The sequence below is a fragment of the Arvicola amphibius genome, chromosome 10 (genome assembly GCF_903992535.2).
Source record: "Arvicola amphibius chromosome 10, mArvAmp1.2, whole genome shotgun sequence".
NCBI classification, from domain to species: Eukaryota; Metazoa; Chordata; class Mammalia; order Rodentia; family Cricetidae; genus Arvicola; species Arvicola amphibius.
Window position 1 is genome coordinate 59,658,873 of NC_052056.1, and position 26,926 is coordinate 59,685,798.

General features: G+C 44.2%; 1 protein-coding gene across 8 annotated transcripts in view; it reads left to right on the plus strand.

Moving 5' to 3' along the window:
- Positions 1-26,926, plus strand: part of Kalrn (kalirin RhoGEF kinase) — a 589,603-nt gene that overhangs the window by 301,011 nt on the left and 261,666 nt on the right. For all 8 annotated transcript variants that reach the window (XM_038346659.1, XM_038346661.2, XM_038346663.1 and 5 more), the window contains exons 11-13: positions 8,386-8,577; positions 14,422-14,630; positions 18,299-18,473. In XM_038346659.1, the coding sequence (XP_038202587.1) occupies positions 8,386-8,577; positions 14,422-14,630; positions 18,299-18,473 (576 nt within the window). The remainder of the gene's footprint in view (positions 1-8,385; positions 8,578-14,421; positions 14,631-18,298; positions 18,474-26,926) is intronic.

Here is a 26,926-nt window from a genome sequence, read left to right on the forward strand (position 1 = left end):
TGTTTCAGAGCCACAGTAACAAAGGCAGCTGCCAGTACATGGTTCCAGTGTCGCAATTAGAATATTAGCCCAACAGAGTGAGTGTAAGGCGAAGTCATGATGGAAAGAAGGGATGGAAAGCTCATAGTGCAGTTTGGAGAAGATGGTTCAGTGAAAAGTTTGCAGTAGAGGTTTATAGGTTAGAGACTTGACTTGTCATTATGTAACATTCTAGAAATAAAAGACTCTCAATCCTTGGCACCTCAGATTTCTCATTTTAAAGATGAAATTAATAGTACCTATCTATGCTTGATCCCCCAAACGTGGAGATTTTGTAGGTAAAGGCCCTAACATAAGACCAGCGTAGTGTGGGCACCTGGGGTTAACTGTTGCTGGCTACCCAGTGCATATTATTAAGTATATAATAGTGAAGAGATTTTCCACAGGTACTTTCATCATTAATTTCTAATTTAATTGTATTATAGCCAGAAAAACAGGTGATTTGCACCCTCTGAATTTGCCATTATGGCACAAAATAAGCTTTGTCCTGGTAAATGTTCTCAAGCCCTCAGAAAGAATGTGTGTTCTGCTGTAGTTGAACAGATTTTCCATCGAAGTCAAATAGGTCAAGCCAGCTGAGGGTCCTCAAATCTGCTTCCCTGCTTCTTACTAAGAGAGGGAATGAAACCTCTGGCTGTAACTGTGGATTTGTAGCTCTCTCTTTGCATAATTATTAGTGTTTGTTTCATGTTCTTTGAACCTTTGTCTTTATCCACATAAATGCTTAGCATAATTCAGTGTACTTGATAAACTGATCCTTTGATCATTCTGAAATGACCTCCTTTTTTCCATGGTGATATCATTTACTCCCAAGTCTGCTGTATCTGGTGTTTATATAACCACACAGCTTTCTTTTGGTTATTGTGCTATTTTTAAATCCTTTTCACTTCAAACCTACTTACATATGTAAAGGACACTGTGCTGCATGGTATAGAGTTTGGACTTGGCTGTTTTATCCAGCATGACAGTTCTGTTTTGGGCTATGGTATTTTGACAGTTGGTACTTAATGTGGGTTTAAATCTCTTATCTTGTTTTTTATTCCATTTGGTTATTTCTGTTATTGGTGATCATGTTGCTTCTCCCTCCTCAGTTTTGCCTTTTGCTTGGATGAATTAAATATTTTCGATGATGGATGTTATCTCCTTTGTTAGCTTCCTAACTTTTTGAATAGTTGCTTTAAGTAGGTAGGATTTTAACTTGCCACAGTTATTTACAAGTGACACCATTTTTACATTGCATGCTTTCGTTACCTTCTAGAACTCTGTGCTATTGTTGTCAGATATTTTACATATAATTACACTATAAATTCCACACTGGATTGTTAATTGTTTTTGCTTGAACAATTATAAGCAAAAGAGATTTAAGTGGTAGGAAAAAGACACATTTATTAGTGTAGTTAGCATTACCAGTGCTCTTCATTCTTGGATATAAAGGTATAAATACAGTTTTCCATATAACACCGTTTTTCTTTCTTCTGAAGAATTTCCTTTATTTATTTTTTGTGTGTATGCAGGATGTGTGGGTGCATATGTGTGTGTACTTGCACATTCATGTGTAGATACAGGTACATGCTGAATTACACATGTGGAGGTCAGAAGACATGCCAGATGTTGCCTCTCACCCTTCCACCTTGTCTGAGATACTCTGTCCACTGTTACATACACCACACTAGCTGGTCCCAAGCTCCTAGAGATGCTCTTGTTTTCTTCTTCAATCCTCCACCCCTCGCTGCTGCACTATGGAGTTTTTCAGTTTGAATGATCACTTTGAGGCTTAAAGTTAATTATAAATGTCCAGCCAATAGCTCAGGCTTGTTACTAGCTAATTCTTACATTTAAATTAACCCATATTTCTTATCTATGCTTTGCCACACAGCTTGGTACCTTTTCTCAGTATGGCATGTCCAGCTTGCTCTTCTCGTGACTCCTCTGACTCCGCCCTTCTTCCTCCCAGCATTCTCAGTTTAGCTCTCCTCTTAACCTTATTCTGTTTATCTATTGCCCAGCCAACTTCTTTATTAAGCCAAACAGAGCAACATAAATTCACACAGTGCAAAGGAATACACAGTGGCTGTGTATGGCAATGGGAGGTATTTGAGGAGAAGGTACATAAGTGGAGACCAGAGGTCAATATTGGGTGTGTGCCCCCTCTAATGTTTTCCATCCTATTTTTAAGACAGGATTTCACATTGAATCTGGAGCTTTTGATTGGTCAATGAGGTCCAGAACTATTTCTGACTCTGCTGCCCAGAACTGGGGTATTTAAATGCACATTGCCACACCCAAATTTTTACCTGGGTCTTAAGCTCAGGTCCTCATGCATGCGCTGAGCCCATCTCCCCAACTCCTCAATAGTTTCTACTGTTACGTTTTCAAGTTCAGTAAGTTTGTCTTCTGCAGTTGACTAATCTGCTGCTAATGTGACCCAGTGCCTTTGAACTGCTCTATTTCATGTCTTCTATGTTCTGGATATGTGAAATGCATGGACAGCAGATTATTTTTATTTATCATTGTTTACTATTTTTTAACATATAAATTCTGTGTCTGTTTTGAGTGATGTATTTTTCTCTTCACATGGGTTGTTTTCCACATTGTTTTTTTTTTTTTTTGTAGGCCTGCAGACTTTTTTCTTTTCTATGCTAGACAGTGTGAAATTTGCCTTGGCCTTTGTTGAGTATTTTTAGTTTTATAAATCTCTTAAGTTCTCTGGGAAGTTAAGTGGCTTGGGAAAAGTTTGATCCTTTTAAGCCTTAAAATTTGATAGGCAAGACCAAAGCAGTGTGTAAGTTTACCTGTTCAAAGCAAGACCCTACTGAGTACCAATATCGCATGAATCCAGAGGGTTTAGGGCTGAGTGGTGGGAACAGATACTGTGTCTAGCCCTGTGTGAATACTGGGTACCATTGTCCAGTCCCTTTTGGTGGGCTCTTTTTTAGTCTCAGGTAGCTTCATGTGCAGAAACTGATCCATCCAGAAAGGGTAAGGAAGGAGCAGATTCTATTTTCATCTGAAAAGCGCTATCCCAGTGTAAGGTTTGGGGCATGAGCTTGATTGTTACAGTTCATAATCAAGCTTATCAACAAGTCTGCTCTCCCGGTACCCATATTTCCGTGGCTTCTTTCACCTCAATGCACGTACTCCTTTGCGTATTGTCCTTCAAATCATGTTGGTTCCAGCTGTGGGGCTTTGAAAATAATCATGAAGTGTTAGGGAGGCATCCCTTACTGGTCCTCCACCTAGCCTGCTTTCCAGGATGCACTAGCACTAGAATAAAAAGAGTTCCTTGTAGGCCTCGTACCTTCTCCTCCCAGGGCATAAAGCCAAAGAATTAATTCTGTATTACCAAGGAAACTGACTCTTAATTGCACACAGGTTTTCATCCAGAATCTCTTCCACCCCTTGCTTTTAAAAGGCGTATCCCCTGCCTGTCTGCTCTGTCCCAAGAAATCGGAAGCAATCAATGTCTGTGCTGCTGGCGTTCCTGTAGTTGTGGATAAATTGCCTAGAATGTTTCATTGCATCCCTAGGGAGCAAACAAAAAGGTAACGAGGCAAGACTCTCCGAGCGAGCCAAACTTAGATTTAAGAGCTAAATTATGGGGACTATTTTACCTGTCTGATGCAGAGAGGAAGTAGGAGCAATAAAAGAGCCTGTAACCAACTGAATGACCCAAGTCTGTGACTCAGGGGCTCTGGCTACCAGAAGCCCTCTATGAAAGACCCAGTAGCTGAGAGATCAAAATCCCAGCCCTGAATGTCTTTTTGGCATGTCAGGTGGGAAACATAGGCAAGGGCTCAAGGCCAAGGCATGGTTCTAAGACTGGGGCACTGATACATGCCAACAGTTATGTCAGAGTGAGGTCAAGTCTGGCCCGGGGCAGTACCCATTGTTGAGTTGATGAGAAGGTAAGCTTAAGTCTCTTGTCAATACTTGTCCCAATTTCGGGTCAGTGTATGTCTTTGGTAATATTTCAATTGGTATCCTCTAAACAGGTTCTTATTTCAAGAATGAACAACAAAACATGAGTTTTAACACGTAAAGTCTTATATCAGATAATTTATGGAGATCAGAGTAGAATATCAGAATATCAGAAATAGTGGGGATTGATTGATTTATTAATTTATTCACTAATGTTTATGGAACACTTTGTTGATGCTAAGTAATAAAAAAAAGGTGGAAGACATCATCTGGACCTAAGCAGGGGAGAATATGACAGGTACCATGGGAGTGAGGGACAGTATAGATCACTTTTTCAGAAGCCCAGAAAAGGACTTGTAAGTTAGCCTCCAGAAAAACAGTAGGTATAAGGGAGGACTTCCTAGTGGAAGTGCTGCTGAGGCAGGGCGTTAAGAGGGGAGTGGGAGTCGGTCATGTAGAAAAACAAAAGAAGAAATAGATGCTACCACACACAAGCTAGTCATTGCCAGCAGTTTTGGAAAGACAAGCAGTTCATCGACAGATAGTTTATAGGAGGGTGATGTACATTAATGCAAAAGGGGAAAACCGGGGTCAGATGAAGAAAGGCCCCACATGCCATGCTAAGGCATCTGTCCCAAGGGGATGGGAAACCACCAAACACTTTTAAGTAGGCAGGAGATCTGCTGGATTGAATTTGAGAAGCTCTTTCAGGTAATAATCGGGGAGAAGGTTAGGCACAGATCCAACCAATTTTAGTTAGGTTGATTCAGTTATCTGGGCATTCCACACTCACACACTATTCTTGTCTACTCCATAAACAGTAGATAGATACTCGCTGAGGACCAGACCTAGTGTCTGGCCTAGAAGTACCAAAGATGAATAAGATATAGAACCTTCCTTTACAGGGTTCATATGACAATACAAGGTGGCCTGTTCATATATGGTTCCTTTACTGTGTGATAATGGCTGTGGTACAGGATAAACATACAGTCTCCTGGGCATGAAGAAAGTGTCTTGTTTCTGGACCTTCCATCTCCTCTTTTGACAAACCATAACCTATCCACAGACACCTGCCTCTACTGTGGGAAAGGCAGAGCAGGGTAATGCTGGTTCTACTGTTTTGAAGCTGTGTACCCTTAACCAGCAATTCTCTGTGGTTTATTCACATGAGAAAAAAGTGAATCAATTCTCAAGTTATCATGAGAATTAAAGGAGAACTATGTGTAAGATTTTAGGATAGTTCTTGGCAAGGTGAAAATACCTGCTTACTCTAGCTATTGTTATCCTTACTTGGTAGTCATTTTCATCTTAGCACCTGTACCTTGTCAAGAAACTTCAGCCTCTCCCCCTCCATCAGACAGAGGTCTGATCTCCAAAATATACAAATAACTCAAGAAATTGATCAGCAAAAGAACAAATAATCCAATAAAAAATGAAGTATAGACATAAACAGAGAACTCTGAACAGAGGAATCTAAAATGGCTGAAAGACACTTAAGGAAATGTTCAACATCCTTAGTCATCAGAGAAATGCAAATCAAAACAACTCTGAGATTCTATCTTACACCTGTAAGAATGGCCAAGATCAAAATCACTGATGACAACTTATGCTGGAGAGGTTGTGGGGAAAAGGGAACACTTCTGCATTGCTGATGGGAATGCAAGCTGGTACAGCCCCTTTTGATGTCAGTATGGCAATTTCTCAGAAAATTAGGAAACAACCTTCCTCAAGACCCAGTAATACCACTTTTGGGTATATACCCAAAGGATGCTCTATCGTGCCATGAGGACATGTGCTCAACTGTGTTCATAGTAGCTTTGTTTGTCGTAGCCAGAACCTGGAAACAACCTAAATGCCCCTCCACCGAAGAATGGATAAGGAAAATGTGGTACATTTACACAATGGAGTACTACACAGCAGTAAAAAATAACGACAGCTTGAATTTTGCAGGAAAATTGATGGAGCTAGAAAACATTTTGAGTGAGGTAACCCAGACACAGAAAGACAATTATCACATGTACTCACTCATAAGTGTTTTTTAAACATAAAGCAAAGAAGACCACCCTACAAATCACAATCCCAGAGAACCTAGACAACAATGAGGACTCTAAGAGGGACTTACATAGATCTAATCTACATGGGAAGTAAAAAAAAAGACAAGATCTCCCGAATAAATTGGGAGCATGGGGACCTTGGAGGAGGGTTGAAGGGGAGAGGAGAGGCAGGGAGAGGAGCAGAGAAAAATGTAGAGCTCAATAAAAATCAATTTAAAAAAAAGAAACTCCAGCCCCTATCTGTTATGTTAGTGCCTCGTTTATGTGCTGTTTCTCTCCACGGTGAATTTATTCTCCTAGAATGAAGTAGATGTCACATGCTTCTGTCCTCCTAGGATGCTTGTGATGCTGCTAGTATTAAAGTGACCAGGTGGCCTATTTTTCCCCAAAATTAGAGGGTTTCTGGGAACCAGGACTGTTTGTGCTAAACCAGTAAAACCTTTCACAAATAAGGATGTACTGGGCACCCTGCATTAAACAGGCACTTCCACTTTGCTTTTCCCCCATCTTATTGGTTTTAAATCCAACTTTCAAACACACTCATTTCAGCCAGGCAGTGGTGGCTCATGTCTTTAATTCCAGCATTCGGGAGGCAGAGTCAGGCAGATCTCTTGAGTTCGAGGCCAGTCTGGTCTACAAAGTGAGTTCCAGGACAGCCAGAGCTACATAGAGAAATCCTTACTGAAAACCAAAACCAAACAAAACAAAAACAACAAACAAAAAAAGAAACCACATTTATTTTGTGAACTTTGCAACAAAATGTTATTTAGTGGATTAAATGTAGAGTTCTAACCTCCAGTTTCTTTGTACTTCTGAGATTCTCTAGGGTTCAAGGCAGGAATCTGAGAATTCTTGAAAAAAAATCTTCCTCAAGAAATATAGGTCTATTGGACTGAATATTGTGTCTAACACCCTAAGAAACTCTTTTTTTAAAACTTGGCCCACAACCTCAGAGGCCTCCCTTACCTCTCCTCCTCATCTCTACCTTTCTCCATTGGCTCTGAACAGCTTCTTTCATTTGCTGTCTAGAATTAACATTCTTAGGTTTGAGGGGGAGGAGCCCCTTTCTTTACATTAGGCTAGTCTGTTTGTTATTGCTTTTTCATGAATTGCCTAGCTGGCACAAATGATTTTTCCTTTGAACCCTATCTGGCTGACATTAGGACAACATTTGCCTTGGGCCATTGCTGCTCCAACAGTATTTCTTAAGAATGCCTTGGGACCTCTCTGGGAATTCCTAATCACCAGCTTCGCGTTCTCAGTGACAGAGAAGCTGGGTCAGTAGCCTTCTGAGGGTCATCCTTGGTGTTAGTTTCTAGGCCATAATTCATCCCTTGACACTCAGATCCCCAGGGAAGTCAAAATCAGTTCTGTACAGTTATGGCTGTCGCCTCTTTTGAATCTTGACTCATCTTGTATTTGCTGGTGACTTCTGCTTCTAGGTCCCCATAGCCAGTTAGCACCAGTTCCTGGCCATAGGGAAGTGTGCCGACCCGGGGGAGATGGGTAAATTTATGTGTGTCAGAGTCGCAGACTGGATGTCAGAATTGTATTAAGAGTAAACCAATGAGGAAGAGTTGTGTTCATGATCCACAATGTAATAACTACTTTAAAAGCTCTGGCTGCCATCGTGATGAGCAATAATTGCAAGTGGCTTGTCTTTTGAAATGCTTGTGAGAATACCACCCTGTGTACAGACGGTGTCGGAGGCATGAGTGCATCCGTATGTGCATGGGACACAGTAGCTCACGATAATCAAGTCCACCAGATTCCCTCGCTAAGCAGCCGGCAAGCATGCACCCTTCACAGGAGCATAGGAGCTAATCTCTATCTCCTCCCCCTGCTTGTGGCCTGCTTCCCTTCCTTCCAAGGAGCTAGTTCTTTTTCCAAAGATAAACAACAGAGTGGTAGGGAGCTGGGGGCGGGGGCAAAGCAAGCCTCCTAGTTGGTGCTTTCATGGCTCTCATACAGAAGCACAGAGCATCCTTGTGGATGTGCTGTTTCCGACTCTGGAAGCCTGAGATGTGAGGACCATGAAGGGGTTCTGTGAGGGGAATTGGGAGCAAAGGGGGTATGGAGGTTCTCACAGGCCTCCCTTCTTATCTCTAGGGACGCTGCACCTCTGAGACATCCCAGATGCAGGCAAGGCTCCTAACCAATGCCCGCTGTGTGTAGCAGCCCACTCCTTGCCTGCTAGGAGGCGAGGTGCCAGCTCCGCGCACTCATAGTGGTGCCAGATCGGGAAGCTGTCGGCTCAGCGCCTCCCTCCGCCCTCTGGGCCCACTCTTCTGGGAGCCCCGGGGTGGGCTGTGAGAAGGCGCGAAGCTTGTTCCCTGGCTGCAAGTTGACTTTGCCTCCCTGTTGTTGCTGGCAGAATACGTACACCAATGCGGACAAGCTCCTAGAAGCAGCCGAGCAGCTGGCTCAGACTGGGGAATGTGATCCGGAGGAGATCTACAAGGCAGCCCGACACCTGGAGGTGCGCATCCAAGACTTTGTGCGCAGGGTGGAGCAGCGGAAGCTTCTCCTGGACATGTCAGTCTCCTTCCACACACACACCAAAGAGGTAAGGGGTGAGAGGCTGTGCTGCCCCCCTCCCCGGAGGGGGGGGAGATTAGTCAGGCTTCCTGGGAAAGTGGACTGCACTCCTACCCAGTGTCCTAAGGGGCTATGGGATAGTAGCCTTCAAGCACTCTGTGTCTGATAACCTGCTTTTAGGTCACTACCAAATCCTCTCCCATCCTCTCTAGAGAAGGAAGAGCAATAGAGGCAGGTGGTTTGGGGGGACTTAAACTGGAAAGTTCTGCCCGCAGCTCAAGACATTTCAAAACCTTTGGTATAGACAATCAGAGGTGAAAGAGGAGCTGTAAGAACAAAAATGTCCTACCGCATAACCTGTTTCTCTTCGTTGCTTCTTCCAGTCAGAAATCAATTACAGTAGTTTGATCAGGTGTCTTGCTACCAGCAAGGAACATTTGGACTTTTCAAGTATATTCTATTCTGACATTACAGGTTTCTTAAAATAAAAACGTTATTACATTTATTTGCGGGGAGGAGTAGAATACTGTGTGTACCATTGCATAACTATGGAGGTCAGGGGTCAGCCTGCCCCAGTTGACTCTTTCCTTCCAGCACGTGGATCCTGGGCTCAAACTCAGGTTCTCAGACTTGGAAGCAAACACTCCCACCCACCAAGCCATCTCACTAGCTCTGTTTTACAGATCCTTTAAAACACTGAGTCTTCGCCATAGGGTCTGTGGCTCAGGGCCAGGGAGGCGGGTATTAAAATTGATGTTTATGTTGTCTGGAACAGAGATGATGGGCAGTAAGGGAGGTGGGACTGAGATGTCCTTCGCAGCATCTGGATAAATCCAAGACAGAATCATTCATCACTTGGAGAAAGGAGAGGGGAGTGGTGGGGGTGGGGGGGTCCAGCAAGTGCTTGGCAGGGTGGAGGTCCCCTAGGAGGAGGAGGTGGTAAGCCTGTGATTGCTTTCCATTTCTGATTACCAAGGGGCACTCTGCCACTGAGTAAGTGGACAGGAAGGAGGTCCATTTAGCATCTCATGTGGTAACATCCTTGGCAGAGGAACTCATTTGGTGGACGCATGTTTATGTTCCCCTAGGATTTTATTTTAATAGGGTATTAATTAAGGTTTGATTGCTGCTCAGGAAGAAAAGTAACCCTACTTAATTAAGTTGATTTTTTTGGTTTGGGAGCGCGTTAAGAAGCCGACACCAATCCATGGGCTCTTCTGACACTTGTCAGAACCACTGTGGGTCGTTGCAGTGCCTAGCAGGGAAAAGCATGCAAAGATAATGTTTTCTAAACTGAGATTCTCTGGGTAGATCAAGGCCCCGGTGAGCTCACTGAAGGTGGCTCTGCTTCATCTCCACAGGGCCCACAGTCACTTTCAGATGAGTGTCTGTAAAGCAAGGGGATTAACTCTAATCCAGGGCTTCCTGCCTGGTTGTCAGTTTGCTTGACTCTCAATGACAATCTCTTAATGAGGATGCCCTCCTCATTAAGGGTCTTTGGGTAAAGCAATGGAGTGTGAATGATCAGAGTCACACTCCTCCAGAGCAGGTTGTGGCCTGTTTGGAGGCTGTCTGCCACCAGTTCCCATGGCAGTGAAACTCCCCCCCACACCTCCCACCTCCCCCCCACTCCCCCACTCCCGGCAACCTGGTCTTGGGAGCGCTATCTAGCTGCATGGCCTGGCTTCTGTAAGTGGAATGAGAAGACTTGGATTCTGTTCCAGATCCTCTCTTAGGAAGCTACTTGAACTTGTGCAGCTCTCTTGTGTCCCCAGCCCTAGATTCCCTTCTTTATGAAATAATTTAAACAGACTTGGTGCTCTAAGTTCTGCCATAAATCCAAATTCTTCTTCTGTTTGTTTCATTTTCTCTTCCCCATTAGAGGTTGATAATAATAATTAATAATAATAAGTAAACCTGAAGTAGTATAGGTGATTTTCCTCATCTAAGGTTTGACTCATTGTAAATGTGTACTGGGCTCTGGTGTTATTAAATACCTGCTACTAGCCAAATACATCACCTTGTTTAATCTTCATGATAACTTATAGATTTTATTAGCCATAATCTCAAATGAGGAATGTTAAGAAAGAGACTTGTCTAAGGTTATAGAGTATCTCAGTAGTACAGCTGAGGCTTCAAGCACCTTCTGAACTCCTGTTCAACATACCAGATACAAAAATCTGAAATAACAGCATGAGAGATTTGGCATCTTCAGAGCATTTTGGATATCAAATTTGTGAATTAATGTACAAACCTGTGCATTGCTTGCTTTTGTAACTACTGTCTGTAGCTGTCTTTTTCTTCCTAGTCTCCACCTCTCCTCTGTTCTTCCTTCTCCTCCTCCTCATTCTCCTCCTCCTTTACAGGATCTTGATGAGGAAGTAGGTCATGACTGAGAAATGTAGACATGCTAGCATTCTTTGACAACAGGATCCCAGTGATCTCACCATAAACAAGGAAATGGGAGAGAGAGGGAAAGAGAGGGACCCCCATACTGCCACACATATTTTCATTCACCCCAGTTCTTTGATTTCATCTCACTGGACAATAAAGGGGGCAGGGTGAGGAACCTGAATCTCCAGCAGGAGCTTTCATAGGGAGCTGCCTAGCAGACAGAGTGCATCGTGGGTGGGTAGGTGGGCGCAAGCTCCCCTGTTCTGATGAAGGACCCCTGAGGTTTGATCCTCCAGGTGGATTTATACCTCTCAAGACTGATAAGTAAGCCCTTTCCTTGGTGCCGGGGCCATTCACCCTTGACTCCTGCTTGTCTCTAAGACAAATATCTACTCGTATACTAATTTCCTAGAGGATCCTGGCTTGCCATGGCTGTCCCCTCCTTCCCTCCTTCAGTGAATTGTAGTTACTGAAGGAACACCTGCTCAGCTTTGCTCTGGGGCCCTGAGCAGCCCTGGGGTTGTTGCAGGTTCCCTCTGCTAAGGCCAGCTCCTTCCAGTTTACCTCCCCCCTTTTCTTCCTTTCTTCCTCCAATCATTTGTTAAAGGTTTGTCCTAGTGCTGACATGGAATAGAATGTTATCATGGGATATAAGATTTATGGAATGGAAACTCCATTTATGGGAGATTTCTGTGTGAGAACTAAATGTCCATCTTTATAAATGATTTAACCTTAGATTCCCTATGACTCTGCAGACCAATGTTCATAATTTTACCTCTGTCTGCTTCCCACATCAAAAGGTTTTACTCTAATTAGATTCAGAGAGGAAATAGAGGATATGAAAAAGATAACATTCAATCTCATTTCTTCCTCAGATTAAAGGGTTTTTTTAAAATCCTATTGGCCTTATTGTGTGAATTATTTCAACCAAAGGACTCCGATGACTAAAATCATCTGCTCATTTCATTACAGTGTTATTCAGTCTTGAATAATTAGAGACTACATAAATGTTTCACACTAAACGACTGGCTGAACAAATCATAGTGCAACCAGTGTAGTAAAGTATTACATGGCCATTTGAGAACCCACATAGCCAAAGATTATTATATAACCCTCCAGCATGACCACAATTTTGATCACATATAATAAAGGCTATTAAGAAGTTTAAGGCATTGTGCTTGATTCTTAAGAATTATACTTGTAGACTGGAAAGATGTCTCGGTAGTTAAGAGGACGTGTTGCTCTTTCAGAGACCCCCAAGTTTGATTCTCAGCACCCATACTGGGTGGCTCCAGCTCTAAGAGATCTGACAACTTTTTCTAGCCCTTATGGGCACCTGTAGGCACATCCACATTCACAGAAACATGGACACACACTTAAGTTATAAAATAAATCCTTAATATAGATTTCTATTATTGATATGCAACCATGAATAATCCTATTAGCAAGCACTTTACCCCTTAAAAATCACAACTTTTATTATGAATTTTGCTTAATTTTATTTCAGAGAACTTTATGAGTATTGCATCTATATCAAATCATGTATTTTTAATAATCACTTAAAGAGAAGAACTACTTGATAAAGACAGATGACAGGAATATGCTTGTGTCCTTATACACCCAGAGATCAGCACAGATTATACAGGTCTTTGAGTATCTCCTTTTTCTCAGGCTACATGGGCAATAGGCAGGTTGCTGGTCTAGAGAGCTGGGGAAGGGAGAAATGTCCTAGCCCACATCTTGAGACAAGGCCTTGGAATCCAGGTCATCTGTCTGCAGAGACTGTCCAGACAGAATTCTCTTTCCTTGCTGTGTTTCCATGGGAGTTTTGTCATCCCTGGGCATTCAAAGTATCATTTTTTAGATGTTTTTTGTAATAAGAATGTGAGTATTAAGTTAAATATGACCAAAGTAACTGTATCAGTTCTTAAATTGGACAGCTGTATTAAATGCCCACTTCATTTTGTGTCTTTCCTTTTGAAATCAGTCTATATACCCTTTGTTTCTCATAGAAACGCATACATCACAAACACATATGTACACGTTTGTTGACCCGCCTTCCCCAGACTCCAGCTACATCAGCTGAGTCTTCAGAAAGGATGAGGGTCTCAAGAGTGAAACAACGTCATCTTCCATCACAGCTACCAAACTGGCATGGTAGTTATGCAAGAAACTAAAGCTATTGGCAGAAATAAAACAGAACAAAGGGAATAAAACAATCTCTTCCAAGTGGCTAAGGGGGAAGCTTGCCTGTGGAGATGATGCTACCTTTCAGCATCCCGGAAAGATTACCACATGCAACCCACAGCCAATCAGCAGGAAGAAGTAAGAACATAAACCACTCGTCCACAATCCTTACTGCCAACATTGCCACCCCAGCCCTCCCCATTTCTCTTCCTTGGCTATCCCCTTCCCTCCAGCTTTTCTTGGTTGCCCTATTTTAGGCTGCCCTGGTAAGCAGGAAGGACAGCAGCTCTGGCCGACCATTTCTGGCTTCACTGGTTAAAGCTAGCCTACTTTCATCATTAAAGGGCTCTCTTAACCTTTCTATCCTAACGAGGTCCCAGAGATTCTCATATTAGTCCCATCCTTTTGTGTATAGCGATTTTAGTTTAGAACCATGTGTGTTCTAGGAGAAAGAATGGACAGAGCAAAGGCCATGTATTCAAGTACAGAGCAATGGGCCATGATACAGCTCTATTGGATCCAGAGGTCTAGAAATAAAAAACACATTTTTCTAGGTGAACAAGCAATTGGTGAATAAGTTCTCAGTAATTCCTCTGGTCCTTCATTGCTTCTGGGCTCATTTATTCAAAACACTAGGTTTGGCTTCTTTAAAGTTGTCTGTCTGCTCATGTCATCTTGACCCCATCTCACCATCTTGAATAGAAGGTGGAAATGTCTTCCACTCTCACTGAAATGTAGAAACCCTGCACCTTTACTACCAACTTTCCAAGTCAACTAGCAATGGCAAAAGAACAAGAGTTTAGCGGGACATAGGCTACACTTCATCTCTACTTGGCTCTTACCAGGTGGCATCCTTTTGCATATTTGCAATATGATCAATTTCTATACAATATGATCAATTTCCAGGAAGCAAGTCTCTAGCTGCCTAGAGGAAGTGTGCAGAACCCTCCACGTGCTCTTTTCTAAAAGATAAAATGTTCGTCTACTCCAGTCTCCTGTCCATCCTGGTCTCTCAAAGATAAGTAATCATCGATTTGTTCAAACAGGCCTGCAGGTTTCCCCCGAAATATTTGGTTTTCCCATCCTTAGGCAGTGTCAATACTCAGGAAGTGAACTTGGCAAAGGTGGGTACTGAGTATCAGTGTAGACACACACTCTGGCCCATAGGTATGCTGATGACGACAGCAGCTCCTGGTCTAGGATGTGGCTCCTCTCCAGTTTTCGTTGCCCTTGCCCCAGCGCCGACCTCTCTCTTCAGCCCTGAGTAGAGTCTCTGCTCTCTCCCACACAGCTGTGGACATGGATGGAAGACCTGCAGAAGGAGATGCTGGAGGATGTCTGCGCAGACTCTGTGGATGCGGTCCAGGAGCTGATCAAGCAGTTCCAGCAGCAGCAGACCGCCACCCTGGATGCCACTCTTAATGTCATCAAGGAAGGCGAAGACCTGATACAGCAGCTCAGGTCAGCGCCTCCCTCCCTGGGGGAGCCCACCGAGGCCAGGTCAGCATGGGCAGTGATTTCCTGTGGGAAATACCTCGGGCTAGATACAAGATAAGTCCTGTCTGTCTTGATTCGGCCACAGCCTGCTTTGTTGTCTTATGTGAGCTTCCATTGCTTTGTCTGCAAGACGTACACATGCCTTTACCTCATCCAGTTTGAGTTTAGACCGAAGCATTCAAAGAAAGTTCTAAGAATGGCATTTTCATTAAGAATAATGACATATTTGGCCATGCAGAGAGTTACACATTACTAAATGCAGTGTTATCCAGCTGCTGCTGCATCCAGCACAGCTCCGGGGATGGAGAATGAAGGGAACAAAGAAAAGGAGCTGGGGTCGAGTGAACTGGAGTCTTTGATGGAGACATCTCAGCAGCGGCTCTGGAAGCTCAGTGTGTTTATTTTATACGGTTAGACTTAGAAGTGGGATTCTCCCAGACAGCTAAACAAGGAGGCAGGGTTTATGGTATACACCTGAATCAAAGACAGAGGTTTAGCTAATCTCAGTAGCAGCAGCCTCTATTGGGGAGCAGTCTCCAGACCATAAATATCCAAGGGGAGAAATCTACAGTGAACATTTTGTGCATTTATTTTCACCATCCACACAGACCAGAGGATACCATCCCTTTGAGCCTCATCTTGTAGAGTCTGGGGAGGCCTTGTCATTTTCCCGTGGGTCTGAGGCTATGGTCCTTGATATGGCCAGCTTGTGCCAACAACACACACCCACTCAGCCCTTCACACACTTAGGGCCTCCTCCGCTCCTCACATCTATCCTTTGATCTTGGGCTGAACTCTGAATTCTGTAGCCCCATTGCTTTGCTTTGGGTTCCTAAGGATGTAGGGAAGGTCCACTGTGACCTTCTCATAGTCCCTTACTGTCTAGATAATGAAACTCCTTCGTTGTCAACTTTGGCACACATAAATGAGTACAACAGGAAAAAACCCTGTTGAAAGCTGAGTGTTTGGAATTGCACACACCATTGATTGTTTTCTGTTGGCATCAATGTCTAGTTTCTGTCCCTGTCAAGGGCACTGACTCCTCAGATAAACTGTCACTAAGCCTTAGGCGAGCCCTCAGCAACCAGTCCCACGCCCAGGTGCTGCATAAATAAGGTTTGATGGCGCTAATGATGCCTGCCCTCAGGGAATTGTTCCTGCCCCCAAATCACCAACTGCTGGGACCTCTGCCAGCTATAGACAGAAATAATCTCATCAACAAGTCCCAGGCCAGCCCTCAGGCCTGAGGGTATTACTTCAACTGGAGAAAGCCTTTCCCCCATACCAACTGTCCAATTAAATAAACAATGAAAAATTACCTTTAGGAGGCCCTGGCAAGTTTTTTGTGTCCTGTTGGAAATTAATCATTTCTATTCTAAACATGCACACGAGATGTACTAAATTTTCCTGTTGCATACTAACAAGCCTCTTTGCCTGTCCCCCCAGTTCACCTTCATGAATATATAATGCATGGTGGTTTTGTCTGCCTACCTAGGAAACTCTACTGTCATTTGCTTTTAACGCAAAGCCTAACCAGTGGGCAGTCACTTAGCCTGCTACGTCTCGGCTGCCTGTTTGTATAATTAAGGCACGTACTCTGGACTCTCTGCCAGCTGTAGGATTCTATGATGGTTTTGTCTTCTCTTTGAAATACTTTTCACAAACTGGCTGGCTGGATTTATTCTGTAGGGCTGAGCCTGCAGAAGCCACACGTTCTTCCCCACTGCTAGTCTTGCACAGTGCCCAAGGGCTGAAGGCTGCACAGCGGTGGTGGAGGCCACGATGTGAGTGGTGACGGCTCCACAAGGCTTAAGTTGATGGATTTGTTTAGCAAGTACCATATACACATGTCCAGAGCGCCAGCGACACCCACATTTATCCATTGGCCTGACTCTTGCCTAGCCCAGTAACATCCGTTTGTCCACTGCCTGACTGTGTCTTATACTTCCCTCCCTGGCACCAGAACTTTCAAAGAGTATGACATGAGTGGGTCTCAGAGGACACAGGCAGGGTCTCTCCTCTACCTCAGGAGCATGGCTTCTCTGTGTCCTCGGTGTTTCTGACACTCTTCCTTAGAGTTCTGAGACAGCTGTGGCTCATCTCTGTGATTCCTAGTATGACACCGTGCCGTTGCTGTACACCAGGGTAGAAATCGTTGTCTTCCTTCCGGAGACCCGTACAAGGGAGTGATCTGAGAGAACAGCCTGATCCTCCCAATAGCAAGACGTTCGGCAAACACACAGTGAATATTATTAGCCACACCTCATGTTTTTTTTTTTGTTTTTTTTTTTTATGACTGGAGTATTTACACAGTAGTGGAGACAGAAACTGTGCCTGATTCCTGCTCTGATGCACCAAGAGCGGGTTAGGAGGTCGGCCTAGGAGCGCGCTGAGTGGCACAGGAAGAGCTACTTGACATAAGAGCCCTTAGGCGCTTCAGGAACAGATGGTGTGTGCTCTGGCCCTGCTGCTTCTGAGACAAGCCCAAACTAAAAGTGCCTGGCCTTCAGGACCGCTATGGAGAGAATTTTACACTGTGGCTTTCTCCTTTGTCCATCCACCTCCTACGTTGTGTAAGAAACAAAGCGTCACAAGGTGAATGTGTGCAGATTCATTTCACATTTTAAAGTTCTGGATTCTGGGTTCTACAGAATTTACGTTTCATAAGCTCTATAACTTTCCTTTAAGTGTCTCTTTGGTGGTCTCACCACCTCCAAAGTCATTTTCCTGAACAAGTCCATCTCTTCGTAACCTGGTTCCACTCTGCAACGTGTCTCGTCTCTTATCCCTACTTCTTTTATAGGGGCCACTGAGGGAACAGTCTCCTCCCTTCTGCCAAACCAAAATCCATCCTCTCTGAAATCCTTGTCCCTTGTCCCTAGGGAAACCCTTGACACTTCCTTGTGCTCTTTCAGGCTTAATCATGGCTCATTGCTTGTACCTGGCCACAGTTCACACAACTGCCTACTTCATGGCAAAAATGTGGGGTGAGGAGGGAGAGATGAAGTCCATTTGTCAAAAGAGGTGGCTGGGGCTGGGGATGGTGATTTCCCAGGGCCAGCAGCCTAGATAGGTCAGCGCAGGAACCTAAACCGTGTTTACAGGCTTTAGATCCTATGCTTTCCTAACTGTGGCTTGAAGTCTGTTTCAGAACACCAGCCCACAGTGTAAGCACAGCATTGTGAAGTAGGCGGATAATTTTGGTATCCATGATGCCATTTTATTTTTACAGTCCCACGAGGTAGAAATAGGAAGGTTTTTGGCTTTGCTTTTCAAAGTCCTTTGTCTACTTTTATGTGTTCTGTATTGTGTGTGTGTGTGTGTGTGTGTGTGTGTTAAAGCTGTATCTTAAGACTACCCATATATATGGAGTCATTCTATTTTTTTGATGTTTTATGACCTTTCTCTCAGTTTATTTCCTTCTATCCCTTTGAGGATAGAAGAGCAGCAAATCTTGGAAATAAAAGTATGAATTCCAAAAGGGTGAATTCATTCATCTCTGATTTTCCTGCTAAGAAGATGGTGTCAGGCCACAGTGGCCCTCTGAGAGTCTGTTAAAAGACTAACCTGATTCGCATCCCCTTTGCCCAGGTGCGGAGAACCGCCCTGCTCCTCCATCACTTTTAACGCAGCAAGGCCCCCCTCTCTCTCCTTCCCGTGCTCTGCCACAGGGACTCAGCTGTGTCCAACAACAAGACGCCCCACACTAGCTCTATCAGCCATATCGAGTCTGTCCTCCAGCAGCTGGACGATGCCCAGGTGCAGATGGAAGAACTGTTTCACGAGCGGAAGATCAAGCTGGACATCTTCCTGCAGCTGCGCATCTTCGAGCAGTACACCATTGAGGTACAGGGAAGCCGCAGAGCAGACGGGAAGGGAGGAGCGGGGAGGATGACGGCCCAGGCCACTGCTGCAGCTGCAGAGTGGTAGGCAGCGTGAAGAAATCAGAGGGATGTGTATTAGACGTCACTTTAGAACTCACAGGACTCACATCCCACGAGTCCCCTCCATCCTGACTGCTGAGCAGAGCCCCCCTGCTCACTTCCTGGTGTGGGTCACTTCACTGGACAGCTTTTTGTCACTGTTCATTACATCTTGCTTGGTTCCTAAAAGACTGCACGGCTGGGTGTGGGGTTCTTAAAGGAAAGTCACTGGCTCCCTGGTTCCATGAGCGAAGGTTTTCAAGTTAGGCAGCCGCCTTAGCTGATGTACGCAGGCTAGGCATTAGAGGACATCACACAGTAGCCGTGAAGTCGGCAGCTCCAAGAAGAAAGACAATCCGTAGCGTATGTAGAGAATAGCCTTTTAAAGAAATACAAGTCAAATACATTAAAGTTAGGATCAACTCAAATGTTGGTAGAGGGGTTTTTATTTCATTTACAGAATCTGTATTCTTTTGCTATTCTACATACAAGATCCCCTCCCCTAGTATGGAACGGTACCTTAAAACACTTGGTATGTGGTGGGCAAATAGCGTGAGGGGCTGATAAAATGAAGGGGATAAAAATAGTAGTTTGGTTTTGCATCTATTGACATGAAATATGACATCAGGTTTCAGAGGGTCTGGTCCCCTCCTGGGAGCAGGTAGAAAGACGAGGGAGCTGCTGCATCAGAGGGCCTGGTCTCCACCTGGGAGCAGGTAGAAAGCTGGAGGATGCTGCTGCATCAGAGGGCTTGGTCTCCACTGGGAGCAGGTAGAAAGACGGAGGGAGCTGCTGCATCAGAGGGTCTGGTTCCCACTTGGGAGCAGGTAGAAAGCCGGAGGGAGCAGCTGCATCCAATCCTAGACAGAAATGGAAATCCTGCAGACCTATGGGAAGCTCTGCCTCAAGTTGGATGGTCAGAAGGTATTTTTAAGGGCGATGAGATTGTCTCAAATAACCAACTGTGCCTCAGTGTGGTGATGAGGGACTCATTCCTGGAGAAACTTCAGAGTGTGAAATTGAGGGTGGTTTCTGTGAAAAGAGCCACGTCAGCACTGACACCAGCCGGGACAGTGCAGCTCTGGTTTTGTTGCTAAAGGAAGGCATTTGGTGGACACAGTCCAAGTTTCTAGGGATTACTGGAAGTGGAGCAGGCCCACTACCCTGACATCTGGCCATCTAAGCATGGCTCCTCTGCCGTATCACACTGATGGCTGAGATGCGCTAATGAACTTAAACATTCAGAAAGCCCAAACTGCTGCCCTGCCTCTTGCTGCTCAGTCATGGTGGCATATGTGACTTTCACATTATCACCTGGAATGACATCATAATGTGCCCACCATGGAAGTGAAACTAGTCCCAGGTTTGTTAGGCTCGGTACCAGGATGTGGCTGCATTCCTGACATACCTTCTTGGGCTGCTTGTCTCGGATGATAGACAGAGACCCAGAGTGCAGCCCTGTGAAGTCTATAGACTCAGCCCCTCTGTGAAAGGCATTCATATGAATTCGTCATGACAGGAGAGAGCAGAAGACAAGGGCTAATAGTGTGTATTTCATGGTGGCAAGGACTTGAAAAAATTATTTTACCTTTGATATTTTCTTGCATTTCTAAGCTTTCTACAACTAGAATAATCAGAAATAAATGTTTAGAAATAGAAATAAGCCAGTGGTCTCAATTTTTTTGATTAGTCACATTTTTAATAAAATGTTTTTGAAGGTATAGCCTCCCCTACACACACACACACACACACACACACACAGAGAGAGAGAGAGAGAGAGAGAGAGAGAGAGAGAGAGAGAGAGAGAGAGAGAGAGAGAGAAGTTTTTAATTATAAAAATGTTCAGGGGCTGAAGAGATGGCTCAGAGGTTAAGAGCACTGACTGCTCTTCCGGAGGTCCTGAGTTCAATTCCCAGCAAATACATGGTGGCGCTCAACCATCTGTAATGAGATCTGGTGCCCTCTTCTGGCCTGCAGGGATACATACGGGCAGAACACTGTATACATAATAAATAAATCTTTAAAAACAAATAAAAAAATAAAAATGTTCAGTAATTGGCTAGTAATCCCAAAACGCTATAGGAACCTTGGATGAGGTTTAACTTTTTCATGAGGTACTGTGATTTTACATTTCAGATCGTCTTCTGATAGTTGCCAATTATGTTTTGCTTGTTTAACAGATCTGATTTGATTGCCATTGTCTCTTTAGCCCATAATGTGGCTGGCAGAAAGTTCAGCGCTTTGTTGCTTTCATGATTTGGCTTGTCTCCAAAGAGCATCTTCTTTGCAGGGAATCTGCTCAACCATGTGTCTCCATGCAGGGTTGCTTTCGTGTAAACTCGATGATAGATACATCCATTTAATGGGGGCATGACAAGAGCAGTAACTTGAAGAAGGCTGACAACAATGAACAGCTGCGCCACGGGCAGCCTCTCGGGGTTGACTGTGGCTGCTGCCTTCTCTAAGAAGCCCTCTCCTGCTCTGTACCACACAAGGCCATCTGCCTCGTGATCACCAATCTGCTGGTGAAAGTCTGGAGAAATGTGACAGAGCTCTCACCGGCCTGGTAAAATATGTGTGCAGATAATGTGTATAGATGCATATTTATAGAGGGAGACTTGTCCTCTGATCAGACTAAGTGTGGCCTTCCTTGAGGGGAGCATGCACAGCTTGGAGGAGTACTCAAAATAACACCAAGAAAAATAGACTTTAAATAAGTAATTTTGTGAAAGTGTGGACCACAGATAGTCTTTAAAAATATCTCTCAGTCTACAATTGCAAAGCTTGCTTAATGAACTTGAAAGTTATATGAACTATTAACCCTAATAAGAAATAGAGCCACCAACTCTCAAGTTATCAGGTTTTGATGAGGATGAGTGGGAATCAGGCAGAACCTGGGAAGGTTTTTCATTACAAGAGGAAGGTTCTGCCCAAAGGAGGGAAAGCTTACTGTTGATCTCAACTTCTCAGATAATTGAATGTGTACATGTTAATGTCTTAGGTTGGACTGTGATTGCTCTCTTGGCTGTTCTCCTGCATAGAAATGCAGCCCAGTGAACATTTATCAGAACATTGAGGGGGCAAGTTGAAAGAAACACATGGACAGAATCATCAGCATGCTGAGTCTATGACAAGGAGGCACAGCGTGTGGAGATACAGAATGGGCAACACCTGGTCCGGCTGGGCTGCAAACAGAATTTTTTCCCCATGAGATTATACCCGATAAGAAGGCCGACCAGGGGCCAGAATTTGGCATCCTTGGAGGGTGTCTTCCAATCTCAGCTAGAAAATCTCCAGATCTCAGAAAAAGAGGGTTGAGGAAAAGGAAGAAAAAAAAATCAGGATTTCATTGTTTTACTGAATCAAAATCTCTGACCATTTTTACTTTTGTTCTTGACTGTCTCCTGAGAAAACTAGAAAATTAGAAAATGGGGGTGGGGGGAGGAAACTGTTTCATTTCAAATTCTTGAAAATATTTGAGTATGTCCGTCACGGTTCTCTCCTATATCTGGAGACCCAGAGATTTCTCGTCTGTGTGAGACGCATTCCCAGTTCATTCTAGAAAAGCATGACCTCTGACCTCTGAGTATCAGTGCTCTCCACTGCCCTCTGAGAAAGGGGCTCGCGCTAGCCACGCCCTGTCCACTCGCCCATGGTGAGACTGTGTCCTGCCTAAGACTGGCGTCTCCCAGTGGACTTTCAATGACCTCGTGCCCTAACTTACCTAGCTTTGTGCTGCTATTTCTCTCCCCTGAGCTAGGCGCTTTCAATATACTGACTTTATTTTCTAACTTATGTGATAGCCTCCCTCTCTTTCTCTTCCTTTGTTTTTCTTCTCTTTCCATTTTTTTTTTGTTTGCATAGTCCTACAACTTATGAAAATAGAGAGCCTTTAATTTGCATGTCACTGTCAAGCTTGCAGTTGTTTGAAATGTTGGCCTCCGTCATCAGGACTCTGTGGTACTCAGTGGGCACACCTCTCCACGGCCACAGTGGACCAGGCCACCTAAGGACCTCATTGCCCTGCTTAGTTTCATCTCTTCTTACCTTGCTACACTGTGAAACTGCAAAGGATCGAATACTGACCAACCCCTCCCAATAAGATCGATTTGAGGACATATTTTAAAGTTTTTCTTCTTGGTGGCATTTTCTAAGCATACTTATGAGAAGGGGTCACATAATGAATACAGTGAAGTCAGCCTCCTTCAAAACATTTATTGAAGAGCCGCCTCTAAAGTTTTTATTAAGCTCATATCAGAATCATCGGGAGGTTCCCCTAACATCTTCTTTCAAAAGAATAAATGAAAATAAAAATTCAAAAACCCTCATTATTATTCATTCAGACAAACAACTTCCCAAAAGCCACCGTTTTCAGTAGATTATCAGAGATCCCTGATGGACGCTTAGGTCTGGAGCTCAGATGATCTCATCAAGGTTCAATGCTGTGTGCCTTTGTGCCCCAGTAAAGGTGCAGTAGCACCAGACAGACACACACTCTACATCTAGGAATGTGGCTTGCCCAGGACAAAAGGATGCCCAGATCTCAAGCTCTACCAGGTACAGAATGAGCAATGAATATATGTTGGAAAAACATCTTGGGAGAAAGACTTTGACATTTCTTAAAATGAAAAAAAAAAAATTGAAAACTAAGTATTTTCCATTGGCCTACAAAATACCCTACTGTAAAAAGTAAGCATACTGTTTTACAGTGGTAAATTAGACCTAATATTTACACAAGGCCATAAACAATTGATTTATTGACCCAATCAAAGAACATGTTTATTTTAAAAGTTCAAGTAAAAAAAAAGACAAAACAAACAAACACAAAACACCTGATTTTCATAGTTACTTTTCTATTGCTGTGCCAGGACGCCATGGCCAAGGCAACTTGTATAAAAAAGTAATACAGTTTCAGAGGGTGAATCTGTGACCATCAGAGTGGGGAGCATGGTGGACAGCAGGGAGGCAGGCGCTCGGCACTAGAGCAGTAGCTGGAAACCTGTATCCTGATCCACAAGCATGAGACAGAGAGAGCTAACTGGGAATGGCCTGGGCTTTAGAAGCCTTAGCGCCCATCTCCAGTGACACACTTCCTTCAACAAGGCCACACCTCCCAATCCTTCCCAAACAGTCTCATGAACTGAGAACCAAGCATTTAAATATATGAGCCTATGGGGACCATTCTCATTCAAACCATCACATTAATTTATGATTATTTTTTAAAGAAAATGAGTAAAGAAAGGGAAGAGAAGAAAAGAAGAAGATAATTTTTTATTTAGACAGGTGCAGAATAAAATACTTGTGGAAGAGGGGTTAACAAGTTCTCCAAACCTAAACACATTGGAAGACCGAGCATGGAGAGGACTGTATGGGAACAGGATAACTCCTGTCCATCAGCTGTTTAGCAGCACAATATTGATCTTGGTGACTCGATTCTGGTCGGGAAGTCTTGGGCTTCTCTCACTTCTTATCTTCTCTTTAAAAAATGAAGTTTTAGCTATTTATCTAATTCCCTTCTGGGTATCTCTAGAACAGACAATTTTTAGAACAATATTCTTTCCAAAATATCTCTCAAGGAGGCCATCATTCTTCAGGCCCCTTGAGAAGGGCCTCGTTCTTCGGCCACACACTGGACTTAGTCATCATATCCAGAAACTCTGAATCAAGGGAGTGAAGAAGACAGAGGCCCCAGGGCCACTGGGGTCGCTGAGCAGTCTGGGAGTTGATGAGGAGCTAATTGAGTGGAAGAAAACAACAAAACAGGCCAGCTAAAAGCTGGGTGCACTTGGGAGCCTTCTATCTCCTCTGTTTTGTTTGGTTCAGGCTCTACTTCAAGCTTGGCCAAATCCTCTCCAAATTCAGTTAAATCACCAAGTTCATTTCCAGTGCAGGCTCTACTTCTCAGTCTTGTCTCTGTGAGAGCAGATGCAACCCCACTCCTACCTCCATCACCCCAAGTTTTGGGGTGATTCTCTGTGCCTGTCAGATTGTGAAGCTTTTGAGGTGTAGGGTGTTTTCTGAAGAGTGATCAGGAACTTACTTGAGTAGATTGGGAGGCTGACAAGGGCGTTTCAGAGCTGTGGTACCCAAGTAATGATGGGACTGAGCTGTGGTACCCAGGTGATGGTGGGGCTGAGCTGTGGTACCCAGGTGATGGTGGGGCTGAGCTGTGGTACCCAGGTGATGGTGGGGCTGAGCTGTGGTACCCAGGTGATGGTGGGGCTGAGCTGTGGTACCCAGGTGATGGTGGGGCTGAGCTGTGGTACCCAGGTGATGGTGGGGCTGAGCTGTGGTACCCAGGTGATGGTGGGGCTGAGCTGTGGTACCCAGGTGATGGTGGGGCTGAGCTGTGGTACCCAGGTGATGGTGGGGCTGAGCTGTGGTACCCAGGTGATGGTGGGGCTGAGCCACTCTCAGGATCAAAGGTGTTTCAGAGCTATGATACCCACGTAATAGTTAGGCTGAGCTCACTTTCAGGACTTATAAGAAACCACAGAAGAGTGTAATCTACAGCTGGAAAGCGATCTTGCTCATTAGCAGTAAGGTAAGGTGAAATTAGAAGCAAAAGGACAAAATGAGCCCCTGTTATAAGCCAACCGTGGCCCCTAGAAAGAAGTGGAAAAGAAACGAGTAAAAGGATGTTCCTTGAGGACATAAAATACTCCTGAAAGAAACTAATTTCATCCCCAGGAAATGTTGAATACACACAGGTCAGACTGAGCACTCTGGCTGACTGGGTTTCAGGAAACTAGGAAAAGGAATGAATCAGCTTCCAGCTGAAGAGCCGTAGGCCAGGGAAGTAGTCCCCGAAGTCAGATGTTCAACAGCGGGCACTGGCAGCCCTCCTCCTTCAGGCCACACAGTGGCCTTCAGCATCTGCCTGCCTTTGTCAGTAGAAGAAAGAGAGAAGGCGGAGTGTAGAAAGACTAAACACCTTTGGTTTAGGACATAGTCCCAAGGTGCCAGACCCCTGAGCCCTCTTCTTCCCACTTGAAACCTTCTGACCCTACCACCAGCTTGTAGAAAGATTCCTGGCCTTGGGACCCATCTGGAATCTCCTTGTGACAGAAAGACCCATTTGTAGGGTCAGTTTTATAGAAACAAAGCAAACGTTGAAACTGAAATAAAGGGCAGGCCCAGCCCCTCCTCATACCTTGCTTTTAGTTTCATTCTGGTTTCCTGTATTTCCAGGCAAGGAGCAGACCTAAAGTTATGGCTTTGACTATTTCAATAGATTGTCTCATAAAGAATTTATATTCAAACATATTAAGGAGACTTACAAATATATAACCCGAAGATGATCCACCAGCTGGATGTGGTGGTTACACTGCTGTAATCCCAGCATGTAGTCTGAGGTGGATGATTTTCAGTTTAAGGCTAGCCCTGGCTACATGGCAACATTCTGTCTCAAAAAAACAAACACTGACAGAAAAAAAACTCTTTATAAAGGTAGATGTAAAATAGTCTACAAAGCATATAAAAATATTATCCACATCAATAGCCACGAGGTCGGTCCATTTTACAACAGTGATCTATCACTTCCCATGTGGAAGCGTCAAGACTGGACAGACCGTAGTGACAGAAGATGGTGAAGGTGCTGGGCATCTGGAACTTCCGTGCATTGCTACTGGGGCCATCACGTGTTATAATCCCCTTGACGGACACTGCTGCTTGCTTGGAAGCTCAAACCCATTCCACTCAAAAGCAGTGAGAAGCTATGCCCACAGACAGAGTGGTGTGAGACTTCACACATCAGCCTTACTCACAGTAGCAACATACTCTGGTCGGCAGGAGAGAGAATACATAGTTGTGAGCCATCTGGGTAATGGATTCCATTCATTTCCAGCGAGGCGTCAACGACGGATACAACACTGACATACATAAAGTAGCGTGCTGAGCCTAAGGCCAGACAGCACACCCTGACAGAACTCTGAAAGTGCTTCCTCATGCAAGAGGGGACACAAGGAAATGGCCAAAAATGAACTCCCTGAGGTGACGGGTCTGTGTTTTACTTTGGATGATGACTATCCACCCAAATGTAGGAAATTGTCAAAGCTCTCAGAACTGAATGCTCAAAATATGTGCACTTCATGTGAATTATCCTCCTAACTTTTTAAAATATAGGAAGCAAAGGCCGACTTCTAGCAGCATATGTAGCGGCATGTCCATTCATAAATTATAAAATGAGGTATCTCTTACTCTCTGTTTAACCCCTAACTGCAGTTAGGAAGTAAAGTGCTCCTTAAAGACAAGGGTCCGACAGAAATCTGCTTTCCTACTGAAAAGATCTGGGGCATGAGGTGGGAACCAGAGCCATCAGGGAGGAATTCTTCAATCCCTGCATCACCACTTCAAAGCCAGCTGCTGTGCTTTTGT